This window comes from Arachis duranensis, chromosome 9 (assembly GCF_000817695.3).
Source record: "Arachis duranensis cultivar V14167 chromosome 9, aradu.V14167.gnm2.J7QH, whole genome shotgun sequence".
In the NCBI taxonomy this organism is placed as follows: domain Eukaryota; kingdom Viridiplantae; phylum Streptophyta; class Magnoliopsida; order Fabales; family Fabaceae; genus Arachis; species Arachis duranensis.
In genome coordinates, this window is record NC_029780.3 from 17123923 (window position 1) to 17139898 (window position 15976).

Genomic DNA, 15976 nt, shown 5'->3' on the forward strand with positions numbered 1-15976 from the left:
CCACATATGAGTATTTATCTATCACACCGCCGTACCACACCGCGGGACATGTCGTCCGGACTACTTTTGTCGGGAAGACTTTCGATACTTCACCTTGAATATTTCTTAAACCAACCAATTAACCATCGGCTCTGATACCACTCAAGAGAAGGTGAGGTGAACTATGCTATTGAAGAAATTCCAGCCGATTGTGGAGAAGTTTTAGTAGTTTGTCGAAACTTAAATACCACAAGGGTAATAGAAGATGAGAGTTGGCGACGCCACAACATCTTTCACATAAGATGCACTGTTGAAGAGAAGATTCGTAAGGTTATTATAGATAATTAAAGTTGTGAAAATGTTGTTTCAAATTATATGATAGATAAATTAAAATTTTCAATCAAGTTACATTATCGTCCTTATAAGTTGCATTGATTAAAAAAAGAGAATAAAGTTAAAGTTACAAATAAATGTTTAGTCAATGACCAAATAAATGGAATTTTTAATAGTTAGCATGTTTATTCAAATCTTTCGTGGTTAATATTATCAATGCTTGAATTTTTTTATGATAAAAGATAATTAACTATTTTTAAAAGATATTAACTTGAGATAAATTACTCTTCTCACTAGCTTTTTGGTTGACGTTATCATGTTAAGACACGTTGCTAAAAAATTAAATAACTAATGGACTCGAATTAATTCTTTTTTAGAAATCAAATTGACTTGAATCAATGTAAACATTAATTCAGTCCCACTCCCCATAGCTTCATCGACCAAAAAGATTAGTTAAAAGTTCCCACAGCCAAAGGTGCGCGAAAGTAACGTAAAATGCCGTGGAAGGAAATAATGAGTGTAGACTGTAGATACTTGATAGAAAGGCAGAGACAGTAAATGGCGAAACATGAAACGGCAGCCAGAAATTACGTTCTTCTGTTTCCTCTGTAGCTGTAGCCTGTAGACCTCGACGTCACTCACACTCACTAATCACTTCTCTCTAACACCAAAACGTGTGAAAAGCGTTTCTTTCTCTTCTCGTTCTTCTCTTCTTCCAAACACTAAAGACTCAACGCAACGCACCAACACACGCACTTCTCTCTCTCTCATCACTGATCGCATCGTCAACCTCATCATCATCCATGGTCTCCAAGACCAGTGACTCTGCTTCTAAGCTTCGAGTTAGTTCCACTTTTACCCCCTCCCCAAACTCATAGCTATCCCTGTTCTGTTTCTTTCTTCGAATCAAACAATTTAAGTATCAGTGCTACCTGATCACGTGCTTCAATTAAATTGATTTTGATTATTGCAGAGAATTTTGAATTTAATCGCTTAGTCAAAGAGAACTCACTGTTACTGATAGAACCACTCTGTTCCTCTGTTTTTTTTCTCTCTCTGTACTGTGAATACCAGAATCACTTGAGTTCAGGAATAGGGCTTAGGATCACTTTGATCGTGAATTTTGATTCACTGTTAATAAAATGGTACAAGTTTATGTGCTAATTCGTGTGAGAATTGGAATTTACCACATTCTTTTGTTTGTGGACACTATTTTTTTCTTAAATGCGTGAAGGGGCTTTGATTCCTGAAGTAATATCTGAACATGATTATTATGATTTGTGATATAATGACAGAAACAACATGGGGAGTCTGCAAATGATGGTGTTGGTGGATCCTTGTTGATGAAGATAAATCAGTTGAGAAAGCAAATCCAGGCAGAGAGAATTGTCTTTGTTAAAGTAAGTCGGCAATTGTGTTTGTGTCCATTTTGTAGATGTGTTTGCTGGCCCAAAACATATTGGTAGCTATCAAACAATTGGGAGAAAAACAGGAACATAGACTAATTAGTATATCCTCAAATTTTGGATCATTAATTTCTTTATTATTGAATCAATTGTAGCGTTAAAAAATATACATGCTTAGGATGGAAGTCATTCTAGAGAATGGATCATCGGGGAGAAGCACCTTTTGGCTAATGGCTACAACCTCCCATTTATTCCATTCCTCGCCTCTCAATTGTAACCTCAGGAATTGTTGCATTTAGTTAGTTATCTTACTGAATCTTACTCATTGTGCTGTCATGCACCAAGACATTCAACCTTGTTCTTGGACTGGATCCTCCCAAAAATTTTTTCTCACTATACATTCCATAAGTGAGACCAAGAAAAAATATGAGAAAGAAAATATTGAAGGGTTAGATATCACACGTTACATTCTCAATTGTGAAAAATTGAGAGGATCCATTTCCCTTTGTTCTTTCACTGTTTATGGAGCAAAACAGAATTAAACCTTAAAGGCACTAACTATATTGAGCACACTAGATTTTGTAGAGTAGTTAGTTTAGTTCTTCACTTGTCCTAGAAAAATTGGATACTGCCTGTGCTTAGGTGAAAAATCACAATCAAAATTAATAGCTCAAATTGTAACATTTTTTTTTTTAAATTTACCAAAGATAATAAGGGGAGTGGGGAACAGGAGGCCCCAGGCTTGGATGCAAGAGTCTTAACCACTAAGCTGTGGATTCAACTACAAATTCTAACCTTTTGTATCAGTTGCAAACAAATTAGTTTATTCTACTGCCTTCTCAGGATAAGACTACTTTAGGAAAAAAAATGTGTTGAATGTATCTAATAGAAAATTGCAATGTGGCGATGCCTTTCTATTTTTTGTACCTTGCTGGTCAGCTTGCAATTACCCTTATTTATGTTTATGTAGGAAAAACTTAAGAAGAATGAGAAGATGCTAAAATGTCATACTTCAGTCATCATGTCAGCAATATCAAGTAGAGAATCTTCAGAGAGGGATGAAACAAGTGCAAGTCCCTTGCTTTCTTCCAGAATCGACCATCCTTTGTGTAAATTCAATGCTTTCTCTCATGGTTCAGGAGATAAAGACCATGGCAATCAAGACATATTACCTGCCACAACAATTAAGATTCCATATGTTGAAGGATTACCACCATATACATCTTGGATATTTTTGGGCAGGTTTGAAGTTTTAATTTCTAGTTAGGTTTTACATATATGAAATTTTTGCCATAAGGGGAAACTATGGGTTTCATGAATTGTATTCCATGTAGACATACAAACTTAAATTTCAAAATTGATTGATTGTTCCATCTGTTTAACATATCTTCTGTATTTCCAAATCTTTCACATGTAACAGAAATCAGAAAATGGCTGAAGATCAATCAGTTGTTGGAAGAAGGCGTATCTACTATGACCAACATGGAAGTGAAGCACTGATATGTAGTGACAGTGAGGAAGAGTTAACAGAACCAGAGGAAGAAAAACATGAATTTTCTGAGGCTGAAGACCGACTTCTATGGTAGGTTAAAATGGATATGATGGAGTTGTTTGTAAAAATTCCATCAGTTTTCGAAGAAAGATTCATGTAAAGAAGCAATTGATCTTGACAGTAAAAATTTTAGCTTGCCTATATGAATCCTTAGTAACATATGTAATTAAAAGTAGCATCAATGCTTTGTTGGAATTCAAAGTATTGTGATTGTGCAGGATTTGTAGTGCCATATTTGAATTCATCACCCATAATTTTCCATCTTTATCAAATTTTCAAAGTACTCCTTTCTTGAAAGTATTCTTAAAGTTTTCGTATGTTGACTTTTGAATTTACTAGGATGGCATTTGAGGAACATGGCATAAATGAAGATGTATTGGCTATTGTGAGCCAGTTTGTTGGGGGCACCAGTTTAGAAATTCAGGTAACAGAGTAATTTATGAGCAAGGCTATTATGCTTGATTGTTAAAATTAAATTGTAAATGAGGTATACACGGGAAGCCATTTTAATTCTTGGGGAAATGGCTTTTGTGAAACATATGCAGGAACGGTACAAAATCATGAAGGAAGATAACCTAAGAAATGTTGTCCAGCATTCAGAAGATACAGGAGAGCTTGAATCTTCTGTTGGCATTCGTCGAGAGAAAAGCCTGAATGCTGCATTAGATTCTTTTGATAACCTCTTCTGCCGCCGGTGCCTGGTACATGCAAAATTGTTATTTTAAAACATTTTAAGCTTAATTGAAGTATCTGATGAGATAATTAACATCTTGTGAATGTATTCTTTTCTCCTTCCCTAGAGCAGGTTTTTGACTGTCAATTGCACGGTTGTTCTCAGCCTTTAATATACCCTGTGAGGAATCTGTTCATATGTTCATTTAGAGAGTAGATGCTCAATCTGATCCTTAAAATATATACAAGACATCAAAGTAGTATTGTTACATCAGTTTGACGCTTCATTGAACAGAATAACGATAACTTAAGGATCATCTCAGAAACTAAAAAAAAAAAGATGAAAAAAAGAAAAAAAAATATTATTAAGGACTGAATTGATATCTATTTGCTTGTCAGATCAACAAAGTCCTAAAATATTTTTGACGATTAACTTGATGTCAAGTATATCTTTGAAGGACCACGTTAAGGATAAAGGATTTACTGTTTCAAAACTAAATTTGCAGCAATTCCGCTACTTAGTTAATTTGACGGTTTCCTTGACAGTGTGAGAAGCTGACAGTTTGGTCTGGGCCTGAAGGTGATAGAATTCCATGCAGTGAACAGTGTTACCTTCAGGTATTCTTCGTCTTCGACATATGTTTCATAGTTAGAGGCAGATAGGAAAGTAGTGCTGTTACATGTTTTTAACTTCAAAAGAGATGAAAAAGGGTTAAATGAAGAATGGTTTTTCCTCCAATAGTATTCTAGATGTGATGCCTTCAACTATTCATTCACTTAGGCATTACTATGTTGCTGTTTTTTAATTACAATATTATCATAGTCAAAATATTCATCTGATGTATCCAGGCTTAATAACACATGCTTTCTTCTTCATACCTGATGAATTAGTGTCTCTATATCTGTGTGTCTAGAGTTAAAAAACCAAGCACCCAATTCTGAGTGCAACTAATCAAAGTATCATATATGTTTGATGAGGGAATTGTCTAAGACTCGTTGCCATTTCATTTGCCTGCAGTCGAAGGTTATAAAAAGTTTGTCAGAGAATTCCATGATCAGATCTTTTCAGGATAAGAAATCCACAATTATGGAAGAAGGAAATTCGATATTGGCATCCTCCAATACCAAGGAACCTAATGATCAGCTTACTATGTCGTTTTCGACTGAAGTTGATTGTCATGAAGATCTGAATATAAATATTCCTGTCTCAGAAAGTGTGGGTAAACGGAAGAACACTAATCATTTAGACACAGCAGTATGTGTCTCAACATTGCCTCCTGATGATTCTCAGAATTCTTCAAAAAAGCAGAAAAGAATTGCCAATGATGAGGATACTACAATTATTGGTCATAGAAAGAGCCACAGCTTGGATGCATGTGATGAAGGTAAAGGCACCAGTGCAAATTTGGACAAATCTATTGAACATGCTTCAAATAAATCAGTAACTTTTTCTAGCACTTTCCATGGTGAGCAAGACAAAAGTGTTGGGGATGGACCAAAAGATGCTATAATTGAGAGAGAGTTCAAGGTTTCGAATCCAATGGAAGAAAAAGTTGATGGGATTCGTAGTTTCTCAGATTGGAAACCTCTTGAGAAAGAACTATACTTGAAGGGAATAGAAATGTTTGGCAGAAACAGGTATGGATATTTCTGTATTTCACCTCATATTAATGTGTTCTGGAATTCTAGGATGTCCAAAATTTAGTTTGAAGTATCTGTCGACTTTCTGTCTAATGTTTCATTTACTTATGTGTTAGTTTCAATTGCATTTTTTTCCCTTGACAACATGCGTAGATATGGGGAAAAAGAGAAACCAACTTTGAAGAAGTATTTGTTGAACTTTCCCTGTGAATTTTTATGGAGTATATTAAATTGTTTGCCTTTTTTTTCTACAAGCAAACAATCATGTTTCAACTATATTCTCAAAAAGCAATTATTGTGCAGTTCACTTGAGAAAGGAAAATGATAAGGGTGGGGGAAAATAACTATGATATATATCAGCCAGAGGGATGGGGGATTCTGAGGGGAGTAGGGGAACAGACTAAAGGAAACTGTATTTGTCATCTAGTAACTTTCATTGCTTCTCTAACTAAATAACGGTATAATTGATTTGACTAATGCTTCCCAATAATACCGGTACTGTACTTAAATCAAAAGCTTTTCCATAGTTGTCTATTGAACTTGTGATATGTTCGACATATATCATCTATATGTTCTCTCAACAAAGCAATGTGGAATTCCTAAAATTCATGGTTTGAATTCTTTGTGCAGTTAACTTCCCTAGTTATGGTTCAGTAGTAAATAAAACCAAAGCTGAATGCATCATCTAGTCATAAATGTCCCACTATTTGTGAAGGTCTAAATTTTTCAAGTTTGTGCTCATCTAATGTGCAAATCATCCTATGTAGTTGTCTCATAGCAAGAAATTTACTTTCTGGCTTGAAGACTTGCATGGAAATAGCTAATTACATGCAAGCCGGTGCAGTGTCAATGCCCCATATATCAAGCGTTACCTCAAGTTCGACCGCTGATTGCAAGGGAAAAACTGATACACAATGCATGGTGAGAAATCCTGGTTTATTGTCCACATCTTTACCTTACGTTCTTTTTCTTTTTTAAGGCATGGTGAATATCAAAAAGGCAACTTTCCATATATAGTACACCTCACCTTTTGGGATGAGGTTTGGTTATTGTATTGTAACAAAATGTTGTTAGTTTATTAATGTAAAAATGTTTATATAGCCCAATTTGTGTGGATGTAGGATAATGCGTATCTCAATAATCTCATTTGACATTGAACTTTTAGAAATACGAATGATTACTGTATTTTTATCAAAGGAAAAAGAAAAACGAAATAAATAGTTACAGTATTTGATTATCAGAGGTTTGAAGGCATTTTATATTTAGCATCTTAATAACATCCGCAGGTTTTTACATATAAAGGGATTGAGTTACTTTTGTGAGCTGATGTATATTATACTCTTCTTTCTTATAATTTAGCCTTAGAAAGATTCTTGTTACTCATGTTTTGTTTCCTTATGTGTGGATAAGTTCATATTTTTAAAAGTAATAAAGTATTATCTGAAGGTTCAGCTTTACAAACTTGAATTTTTTATAGAAAGTTTTGCTCTAGCAACTTCTACCAACCCATTTATAAAATTTAGAAGGGATTAATTAATAATTAGGTATGATTGATCATTTTGAGAGTTGTCTCTTGGAGGTATTGTGGAGCACTTACTGTTCCACTGCCCATGTATATACACAGTTACACTTCTATTTTCCCCAATTTCTAGAGTAACTAGCACATTGTTAGTGATTTCCCTATTCAATACAAATTCCTATTATTCAATTCTAGTATTTTAATGATACTAGTGCTAACATTCACCAGTACACGACCATTTGATGCCACGATTGCTTTTAATGCGTGTTTTAATGTTAGAACCAAGATATTGCGTCAAGGTCCCGGCTGCTGAGGAAAAGGGGCAAAACAAGGAAGTTCAAATATTCCTGGAAGTCTGCTGGCCATCCATCAATATGGAAAAGAATTGCTGATGGGAAAAATCAATCTTGCAAGCAGTATACACCATGTGGATGTCAGTCAATGTGTGGAAAGCAATGCCCTTGTGCTAATGTTGGAAATTGCTGTGAAAAATACTGTGGGTATGTCCATTTTTTTCATTTAGTTAAGTAACTTATTCAGTAACAAAATAGGAGAGAAAATTGCAGGGTAGTTCATGTTTTTGTTGGCCATTGATGGAATCTAATGACGGTGGTTAAATATGGTTACCTGGTTAGCCAAGGCATTGAACACATAAAGGAATAAACAGTACACAGAGATATATAAGTATAACTGTAAACATGAAGCTATTCTCTTCAAAACTTTTCTTTTCCATGATTGGAAAAGCTCCTAAAATGCATTTTGAACTTAATTTGTGAACTACTGTACAACATGAATAATGGAATTGTTAACAAGCTATGATTTAAATGTAGTAAATTAGCTCTTCTACCTTCAGTTGTTCAAAGAGCTGCAAAAATCGGTTTAGAGGATGCCATTGTGCCAAGAGTCAGTGCAGAAGTCGCCAATGCCCATGCTTTGCTGCTGGACGTGAATGTGACCCAGATGTCTGTCGAAATTGCTGGGTTAGGTAATGTGTGAAATATCTCTTCTGTGAACTTGATTTTATGCCTCCCTAGGAAGGAATTAATGTGTCTGATTTCTAATAGTTCATTCAAAAAGTGATAATCTGTAACATCTATATGCGAACAATTCTGCCACACTGACTCTTATTTTTCCTTTTAGGTATTTCATGACAAAGTGTAAACTTTTAGTCTCCTTTGCGTCATATCTGTATATCTAGGCTGATTTTAGAAGACACCATGCAATGATTCAATCATTATGTTTAGTTCTGGTTTGGAGAAGTATTAGGTGTGGCCCTTCCCTCAGACCTTGTGTTAACGCATGATGTTTGTGCACCGGGCAACCCCTCACCCCACTCATTTCCTTCCAAATTACAGAAAAATATTGCAATTGTTCGAATATTCTCGACTCCATCATATGCACATTATCTGGGGACCAATCCGTTTCTCGGATCTTGCGTTAATGCAGTATGCTTGTATACTAGGCAGCGCCCATCCCCCTCATTTCCAATTTCCATCCAATTAAGTTAGATTAGGTTAGAGTAGAATCAATTATGAATAATTGTGTTTTATCTTTAGCAGGTATTGTAATGATTAATTAGTGTATATAATATATGAGCTGAGGAGTTCAGTAACCTCAAGCTTTTCACAATAAATCACTGTCTAAACATGGTATCAGAGCATAGGGTTCTTTTCTGTTTTCCAGCCCTTTTCTGGTTTTTCAGCCACCAGTGTGGTGTTCTATCAGTTCGCTGCTCTTATCTGGGAAAATCAAGCCAACAGTCAACCTCAGAATGTTCCGGTCAGTCACCTCACAGAAACCCACCTCCGGCGAGCTGCTCATGCGCTTCCACACGCTGCTTTTGTCCAATCAGTCCGCCGGAGCGTGAAGCCCACGCGCCACCTTCCGGAGCTCCGCTTTCGGCACTATCAATGCCGTTCAACTCGTTGGTGATTCCTGGTTCCGATTTTGGCACCGGTGGTAGTTAGAAGTCACTCCATCATTATTTTCTTTAAACCATCCATTTCACTGCCCCTGTTCAACCCTTCTCAGCCCAATTTCACGTAACTCTGCCCCCTGTTCAGCCCCTTTAATTTTTCATCTCTCTTCTCAAATTTTGTTTCTGTTTCTATCGTTTTCTTCCTTGTGAACCGTCCCTTAGCCTCTTCTATTAAAAAAAAAAAAGTCCTTTTCTACAACTTCTGAACCTTAAAATGCAGTGTTTTTATTTTTTTATTTTTTTTATTTTTAATTCAGAATGTCCGTTGCTAGTGCAAATACTCCAGCAGAAGGTTTAACAACCCCAACATTCATCCTAAACTATCCAATACCATACCAATTACGTTTGCCTTTTCTGGTACTACAATTACATCTGAAAAATTGAATGGTATAAACTTCTTTGGGTGGTCAGCATCTGTAGAATTATGATTCTTAGGTCAAGGTCTCTCAGACCACCTCACTAAATCACCCCATGAAATTCCTGAAGAAAATAGAACTCAATGGGAAAGGTTTGACTATCAATTGTGTGCATTATTATGGCAGTCAGTTGATCCTGCAATCTTAGTTAATTTAAGGTCTTTTAAGACCTGTTCTTCCTTTTGGAAAAAGACTTGCAGCTTATTTGCAAATGATATCCAGTGCCTATATGATTCCACTCAGAAATTGGCTTTCCCTTGAGCAGATTGATCATGATGTGACTAGTTTTGGTACTCGATCCCAAGCTGCAATGGAGGAGTTAAACTTGTTTTTACAAGCCGACACTCTAGAAGCCCTCAAGACAAAGTTAGATAATTTATATATGGTGATGGTTCTGCATCCAAAGTTGTTGGCACAGGAGTTGGCTGTCTTTGACCTCAGTTTTATTTGTCAAAAACTACCCTTTCAATTTAATTTCACTCAGCAAACTTACCCGGTCTCTTAATTGTTGTGTCACATTTGATGCTGATTCCTTTGTTATACAGGACCGTCGTACGGGGAAGATGGTTGGTGCAGGATATGAGTCACAAGGTCTCTACCATCTTAGGTCAACTCATCCTGTGGTCTGTATGAGTGTTGCATCACCTAATCTCCTTCATAATCGGTTAGGTCATCCGAGTCTGTCAAAGCTTAAAACTATGGTTCCTACTTATGCTAAGTTAGTCTTTGAAATGTGAATCCTGCAAACTTGAAAAGCATGTTAGGTCTTACTTTGTTAATTACAATAAGAATCAATACGAGTCATTTCCTTTCTCTTATTCAATTTGATATATGGGGTCCTAGTCGTGGGTCTTCTTCTTCGGGCTTTAAGTGTTTGTTACTTTCATTGATGGTTTTTCTCATTGTACTTGGTTATATTTAATGAAAGATTGTTCTGAACTATTTTCCATCTTTACTTCCTTTGTTGCTGAAATTCAGACACAGTTTGATAAAACTATTAGGGTTCTCCGTAGCGACCAGAGAATATTTTTCCAAATCTTTTTTTTTCTTTATGACATCTCATGGTATTTTGCACCAGTCCACATGTTCCCATACACCACAACAAAATGGAGTTGCCGAAAGAAAAAATAGACGTCTCATTGAAACAGCCCGTACTTTACCGTTACATTCTAATGTCCCTATATGTTTTTGGGGAGATGCAGTCTTAACAGCTTGTTATTTAATTAACTGTATGCCATCCTCTTTTTTAAATAACCAAGTTCCTCATTCCATTTTGTTCCCTAAGGATAAATTGTACCATGTTCCTCCCTGTGTGTTTATGTGTACTTGTTTTGTTCATAATCTCTCTCCTGTTCAAGATAACTTATCTGTTTGGTCTATTAATATATTTTTCTTGGTTACTCTAGGCTCCAAAAAGGGTATAGATGTTACTCTCCTATCACTCATCGTCATTATGTTTCTGCTGATGTGACATTTTTTGAAGACACACCATACTTTACCTCATACTTTACCTCGCATGTTGACTCTAATGTTGTCTTAGAAGTTCTTCCAATTCCTTATTTTGGTCCACCCTTATTGCCCTTACCAAAAAATCCAACAACCACCACAAATGGTTCCTCCACTAACGCTGATAGTGTCATCATCCCTCAAACCATTACTTCTAGTCCACCACAACAACCATTAATTGTCTATCACCGTCGCCCTTGGCCAAATCATTCATAGTCTGAGATGGTAGAGGATGGTGATACATGTTCTACTCCTTTGGGTCCCCCTACTTCGGATCAAACTGTATCTGTTGATGAGCTTAAGATTGCTCTTCGGAAAGGTAATCGTACCACTAGAAATCCTCATCCAATTTATAATTTCTTGAGCTTTCATCGATTGTCCCCACCATACTATGCTGTTGTTTCCACATTATCTTCTATACCTACTCCTAAGTGTGTCAATGAGGCACTTTCTCATCCAGAATGGAGACAAGCTATGATTGATGAAATGAATGCTCGAGTATAGTGGTACATGGGAGTTGGTTTGTCTTCCTCCAGGAAATTCAGTGTTTGGGTCCCTATGCATGTATGTTGTTAAGGTTGGACTTGATGGTTCAGTTGATCGTCTCAAGGCTCATTTGGTTGCCAAGGGTTACAGTCAAACATATGGGGATTATCAAGAAACTTTTTCTCCGGTAGCAAAGATTGCTTCTGTCCACACATTTCTTTGTATTGAAGCAATCCGTCATTGGCCATTGTATCAATTAGATATCAAGAATGCTTTTCTTCACGGAGACCTTCACGAGGAAGTATACATAGAGCAGCCACCTGGATTTATTGCTCAGGAGGAGTCAAGATTGGTTTGCAAGTTGAATCGCTACCTTTATGGGTTAAAACAATCTCCACGAGCTTGGTTTAGCAAATTCAGCTCTGTTGTTCAAAGATTTGGCATGAAAAGAAGCGAATCTGACCACTCAGTGTTCTATCAACACAACTCACATGGACAGTGCATCTATCTGGTTGTTTATGTTGATGATATAGTCATCACTAGCAATAATTATGAGGGGATAACAAAGTTGAAAAAACTGCTGTTTCATCACTTTCAAACTAAGGATTTAAACTCAAGTACTCCCTTGGTATTGAGTTGGCTCAATCTAAAGATGATGTTGCTATATCGTGGAAATATGCCCTTGATATATTGGAAGAAACAGGTTTGTTGAATTGCAAACCTGTTGACAGTCCAATGATCCTGATATCAAATTACTACCTAACCAAGGGGAACATTTTTCTGATCCTGAGAGATATCGAAGACTTGTAGGAAAACTGAACTATCTCATTATTACTAGACCAGATATTTCATACCCTATTAGTGTAGTGAGTCAGTTTATGCAATCTTCTTGCACTGATCATCAGGATGTTGTAATGTGAATTGTAAAATATATCAAGAAAGCCCCAGGCCAAGGATTACTATACAAAGACAAAAGAAATACCCAAGTCATTGGCTATTGTGATGCCCATTGGGAAGGTTCTCCTATTAGGATCTACTTCTGGGTATTGTGTCTTTCTTAGTGGAAACCTTATATCCTGGAAAAGTCAGAAACAAAGTGTTGTTGCCCGATCAAGTGCAGAAGCTGAGTATCGCGCCATGGCGAGTTGTGAGTTAATATGGGTCTAGCAGTTCCTTTCAGAGTTGAAGTTCGGGACAGTTAACCAAATAAAGTTATATTGTGATAATCAAGCAGCACTCCACATTGCCTCCAATCCAGTATTTCATGAAAGAACTAAACACAGAGGTGGATTGTCATTTCATAAGGCAGAGGTTATATCTAAAGAAATTATCACTGAATTTGTTAATTCAAGTGAACAATTGGCTGATATTCTCACAAAGTTTCTCAAAGGTCCTCGTAGTAATTACATTTCTAACATGTTTGGTGCATATAATATATATGCTCCAGCTTTAGGGGGGATGTTGATATTATATTCAGATAATTCAGTCAATTAGCTGTTAGGTGTCAACTAGGTTAGATTAGAATCTATTGTGAATAATTGTGTTTTTTCTTTAGTAGGTATTGTAATGATTTAGTGTATATAAATATATGAGCTAAGGAGTTCAATAACCTCAAGCTTTTCAAATTAAATCACTGCCTAAACAGATGGAATATTCTTGACTCCAAATGCACATGATCTGGTGGCATAACAATGCACCTACTTTAACCCACATATCTCTCTCTCTCTCTCTCTCTCATGAAGAAGGGGTGTCTTTAATTTTTGGTTTCTTCTTTAATAATACTCTTTTTTTCATTTTATTAATGATGGAATTGTTCTATGGTGTTTCTGGTCATGGTATGGGCTATGCCGGTGGTTGTTTAAAGAATATTCATTGATTATTCCATGTAGTATGATTTTTTGGTATCAGTTTATGGTAGTAAGAACATGGTTGAATTTCTTTTAAAAAGAAAATAAATAAATATAGGGACTTGATTAGAAACTTTTAAATTGTAGGAGATCAAATTGAGAATTGATTAAAACTATATAGCCTTCTAGAGTAATTAAACTGGTAAATCATTTATCCTTCAAGAAAATGTAAGGCAGTTCTTAAACCAAAAAAATAGGTAATTGCTGGAGAGATAATTGTGTTACTAAGACAGACTGTGAGTTGATTTTTTTCAACTTCACCATAACCTTAATGTCAATTGAAACCACAGCAATTACTTTGGAGTTTGGACTGATGTCCTGCCTCCCTCTGAACATTTTCCAATGGTTACTTATAAATATTACATTCTTCATTCAGTTGTGGAGATGGTTCATTAGGGGAGCCCCCTCGTCGTGGAGATGGTCAATGTGGAAATATGAGGCTTCTCTTGAGGCAGCAACAGAGGGTTAGCAACCATGAGCTTGTTTGTTTAATATTTTCTGCATTCCATTCTTATTTTTATGAATAAAAATCATGATTGGGTGATGCAATTATGTCTGCCTCAAGTGTATTGTTCTTATGCTTATGCCTCTCAGATTCTCTTGGCAAAGTCTGATATTGCAGGATGGGGAGCCTTCTTGAAGGTTGAGACTTGAGATTCATGGGACTTGTTTGTTTTCTGTTAATTTTAGTTTGTTCCTGTTACTCATTGGTGATAACATTTCAGAACCCAGTTAACAAAAATGATTATCTAGGAGAGTACACAGGGGAACTGATCTCCCACCGAGAAGCAGATAAACGTGGGAAAATATATGATCGTGCAAACTCCTCTTTCCTATTCGACTTAAATGATCAGGCAAGTGGCTCGTGTCACCCACATTTTATCTAAATTTGTTGTTTTTTCTGGCTCCTGTTGATTTGAGGTTCCTTGTAATCTTTGAGTGATCGATCATATTCCTTTTACCTTTCAACTGCACAATATTTTATTTTTTTGTAACATGTTATGATAGTAAACCACTGATTTTCTGGCTGAAATTTTTAGTAGAGACAGTCTGTGACACAGTAGATCTCAGCCAATAGGAATTCTTAGTTGATGTATATTTTTTAGCTATGCTTTAATCAATCTAGTTTTCCTTCATGCTTCTTTCATGGAAAGCTATAGTTTACTGAGGTTTCCTATGATTACTTATGACTCTACATGTGATATCTATCTCTTTACAGTATGTTCTTGATGCTTATCGCAAAGGAGATAAGTTGAAATTTGCGAACCACTCCTCAAATCCCAACTGCTATGCTAAGGTGAGGCCAGAAACTCATGTCTTTGGGGAGTTCCAAAGCTTAACCATTTTTTTCTTCAATGAAAGAAACCTTGACCTTTTAGTATCTGTATTTTGAAGTTGATCTTTAAATTGTCCAATTGTTGGCCACTTGTTCTGGCTGCGTAGGTGATGTTGGTTGCTGGAGACCACCGAGTAGGCATATTTGCCAAGGAACATATTGATGCTAGTGAGGAGTTGTTCTATGATTACCGCTATGGTCCAGATCAAGCACCACCATGGGCACGTAAACCTGAGGCATCCAAGAGAGATGAATCAGCAGTTACTCAAGGCAGAGCAAAGAAACACCAGTCACATTGAATATGGCATGGCGTAAGGTTTACAATGTATATACTTTTGGCTTCTACCAGTATATTCTCTCCTGAGACAAACTTGTGGAGTAAGCCATTAAATTAGTCTTAAAGTTGGCATCATCCAACTTTAAATCTATCCCTAAGGGTCTGTTTGGTTGGGATAAAAACTGGAGTGGAAAATTTCATGCTTGATCTCTGTATTCTTATACATTGATTTATTTATGAAAACTTCTACTCCCTTTTTGCCTCTAACCAAACACACCATAGTTACAAATGCTTCCAACTTTTTAGCTCGGGAAAAGCTGATCAAGTTGGTTCTTAGTATTGACAGTATCAAGGACCTCTTGAGATTTTTGAATTTAGGGGAGGATTTAAAGTTGGTTGGCAACCTTAGTGACTATTTTGTTGCCTTACTCCAATCATGTGTGACGTCCTATGTGCATGGAGGAAACGTGCCATAAGGAATCAAAATAATAATAGGTATGCATATGCTAGTATGACTAAGGTATTCGTATGAAATATATGATACAGTTAAACAATAAAGGATATGGTCAATAAGCTATTTGAGTAGGGACTAAGTATAGAAATTCGAATCCGAGGTTTATTTATTTTCCCATGTAAAATACCTTGATCTGGCATTTTTTTTTATGAATAAAATGTATATGTTGCTATAACTGTATAAGCTTGAATTAAGACGTTTGATTGCTAAGACAGTAGAAATAAAGTACTAATTTGTGTTTCGGGAGGGGTTGTGTTATATATATCTTCACCGTTATATACACCTTTTAGATTTTATTGATATACAAACGAATACAAAAATACTACATGCATATTAAAAATTAGTCATCATGTATTTGTGTTTAAATATATATATGATTGTGTCTAATCTGCATGTAGCTTTTTACATTGGTCAACTAATCCAACATGTGGAATTCATGTACGCATGCTATTTG

The 15976-nt window shown here is 36.0% G+C and overlaps 1 protein-coding gene across 2 annotated transcripts; it reads left to right on the forward strand.

The window, feature by feature from the left end:
• Positions 1-825: 825 nt before the first annotated feature.
• On the forward strand, positions 826-15697 carry LOC107464955 (histone-lysine N-methyltransferase EZA1). Of its 2 annotated transcripts, XM_016083917.3 has the most exons (17): positions 830-1154; positions 1608-1712; positions 2689-2960; positions 3139-3300; positions 3610-3694; positions 3816-3971; positions 4076-4123; positions 4489-4560; positions 4961-5580; positions 6351-6504; positions 7382-7602; positions 7956-8087; positions 13772-13859; positions 13990-14037; positions 14121-14249; positions 14615-14692; positions 14839-15697. In XM_016083917.3, the coding sequence occupies exons 1-17, from the start codon at positions 1116-1118 to the stop codon at positions 15028-15030; spliced, it is 2601 nt and encodes an 866-aa protein (XP_015939403.1). In that variant the 5' UTR covers positions 830-1115; the 3' UTR covers positions 15031-15697. The 2 variants fall into 2 exon arrangements, 1 of the variants encoding a protein (XP_015939403.1); XR_002368306.2 differs by lacking the exons at positions 14615-14692; positions 14839-15697 and having other exon boundaries at positions 826-1154; positions 7933-8087; positions 14121-14217.
• The last annotated feature ends 279 nt before the right edge of the window (positions 15698-15976 follow it).

Bases quoted from the DNA above. Each gene is read 5' to 3' on its own strand.
- LOC107464955 (XM_016083917.3), top strand. From the start codon at position 1,116: ATGGTCTCCAAGACCAGTGACTCTGCTTCTAAGCTTCGA. The intron at 1,713-2,688 runs GTAAGTCGGCAA...ATGTTTATGTAG, and splicing joins AGAGAATTGTCTTTGTTAAA to GAAAAACTTAAGAAGAATGA. The intron at 3,972-4,075 runs GTACATGCAAAA...TCCCTAGAGCAG, and splicing joins TCTTCTGCCGCCGGTGCCTG to GTTTTTGACTGTCAATTGCA.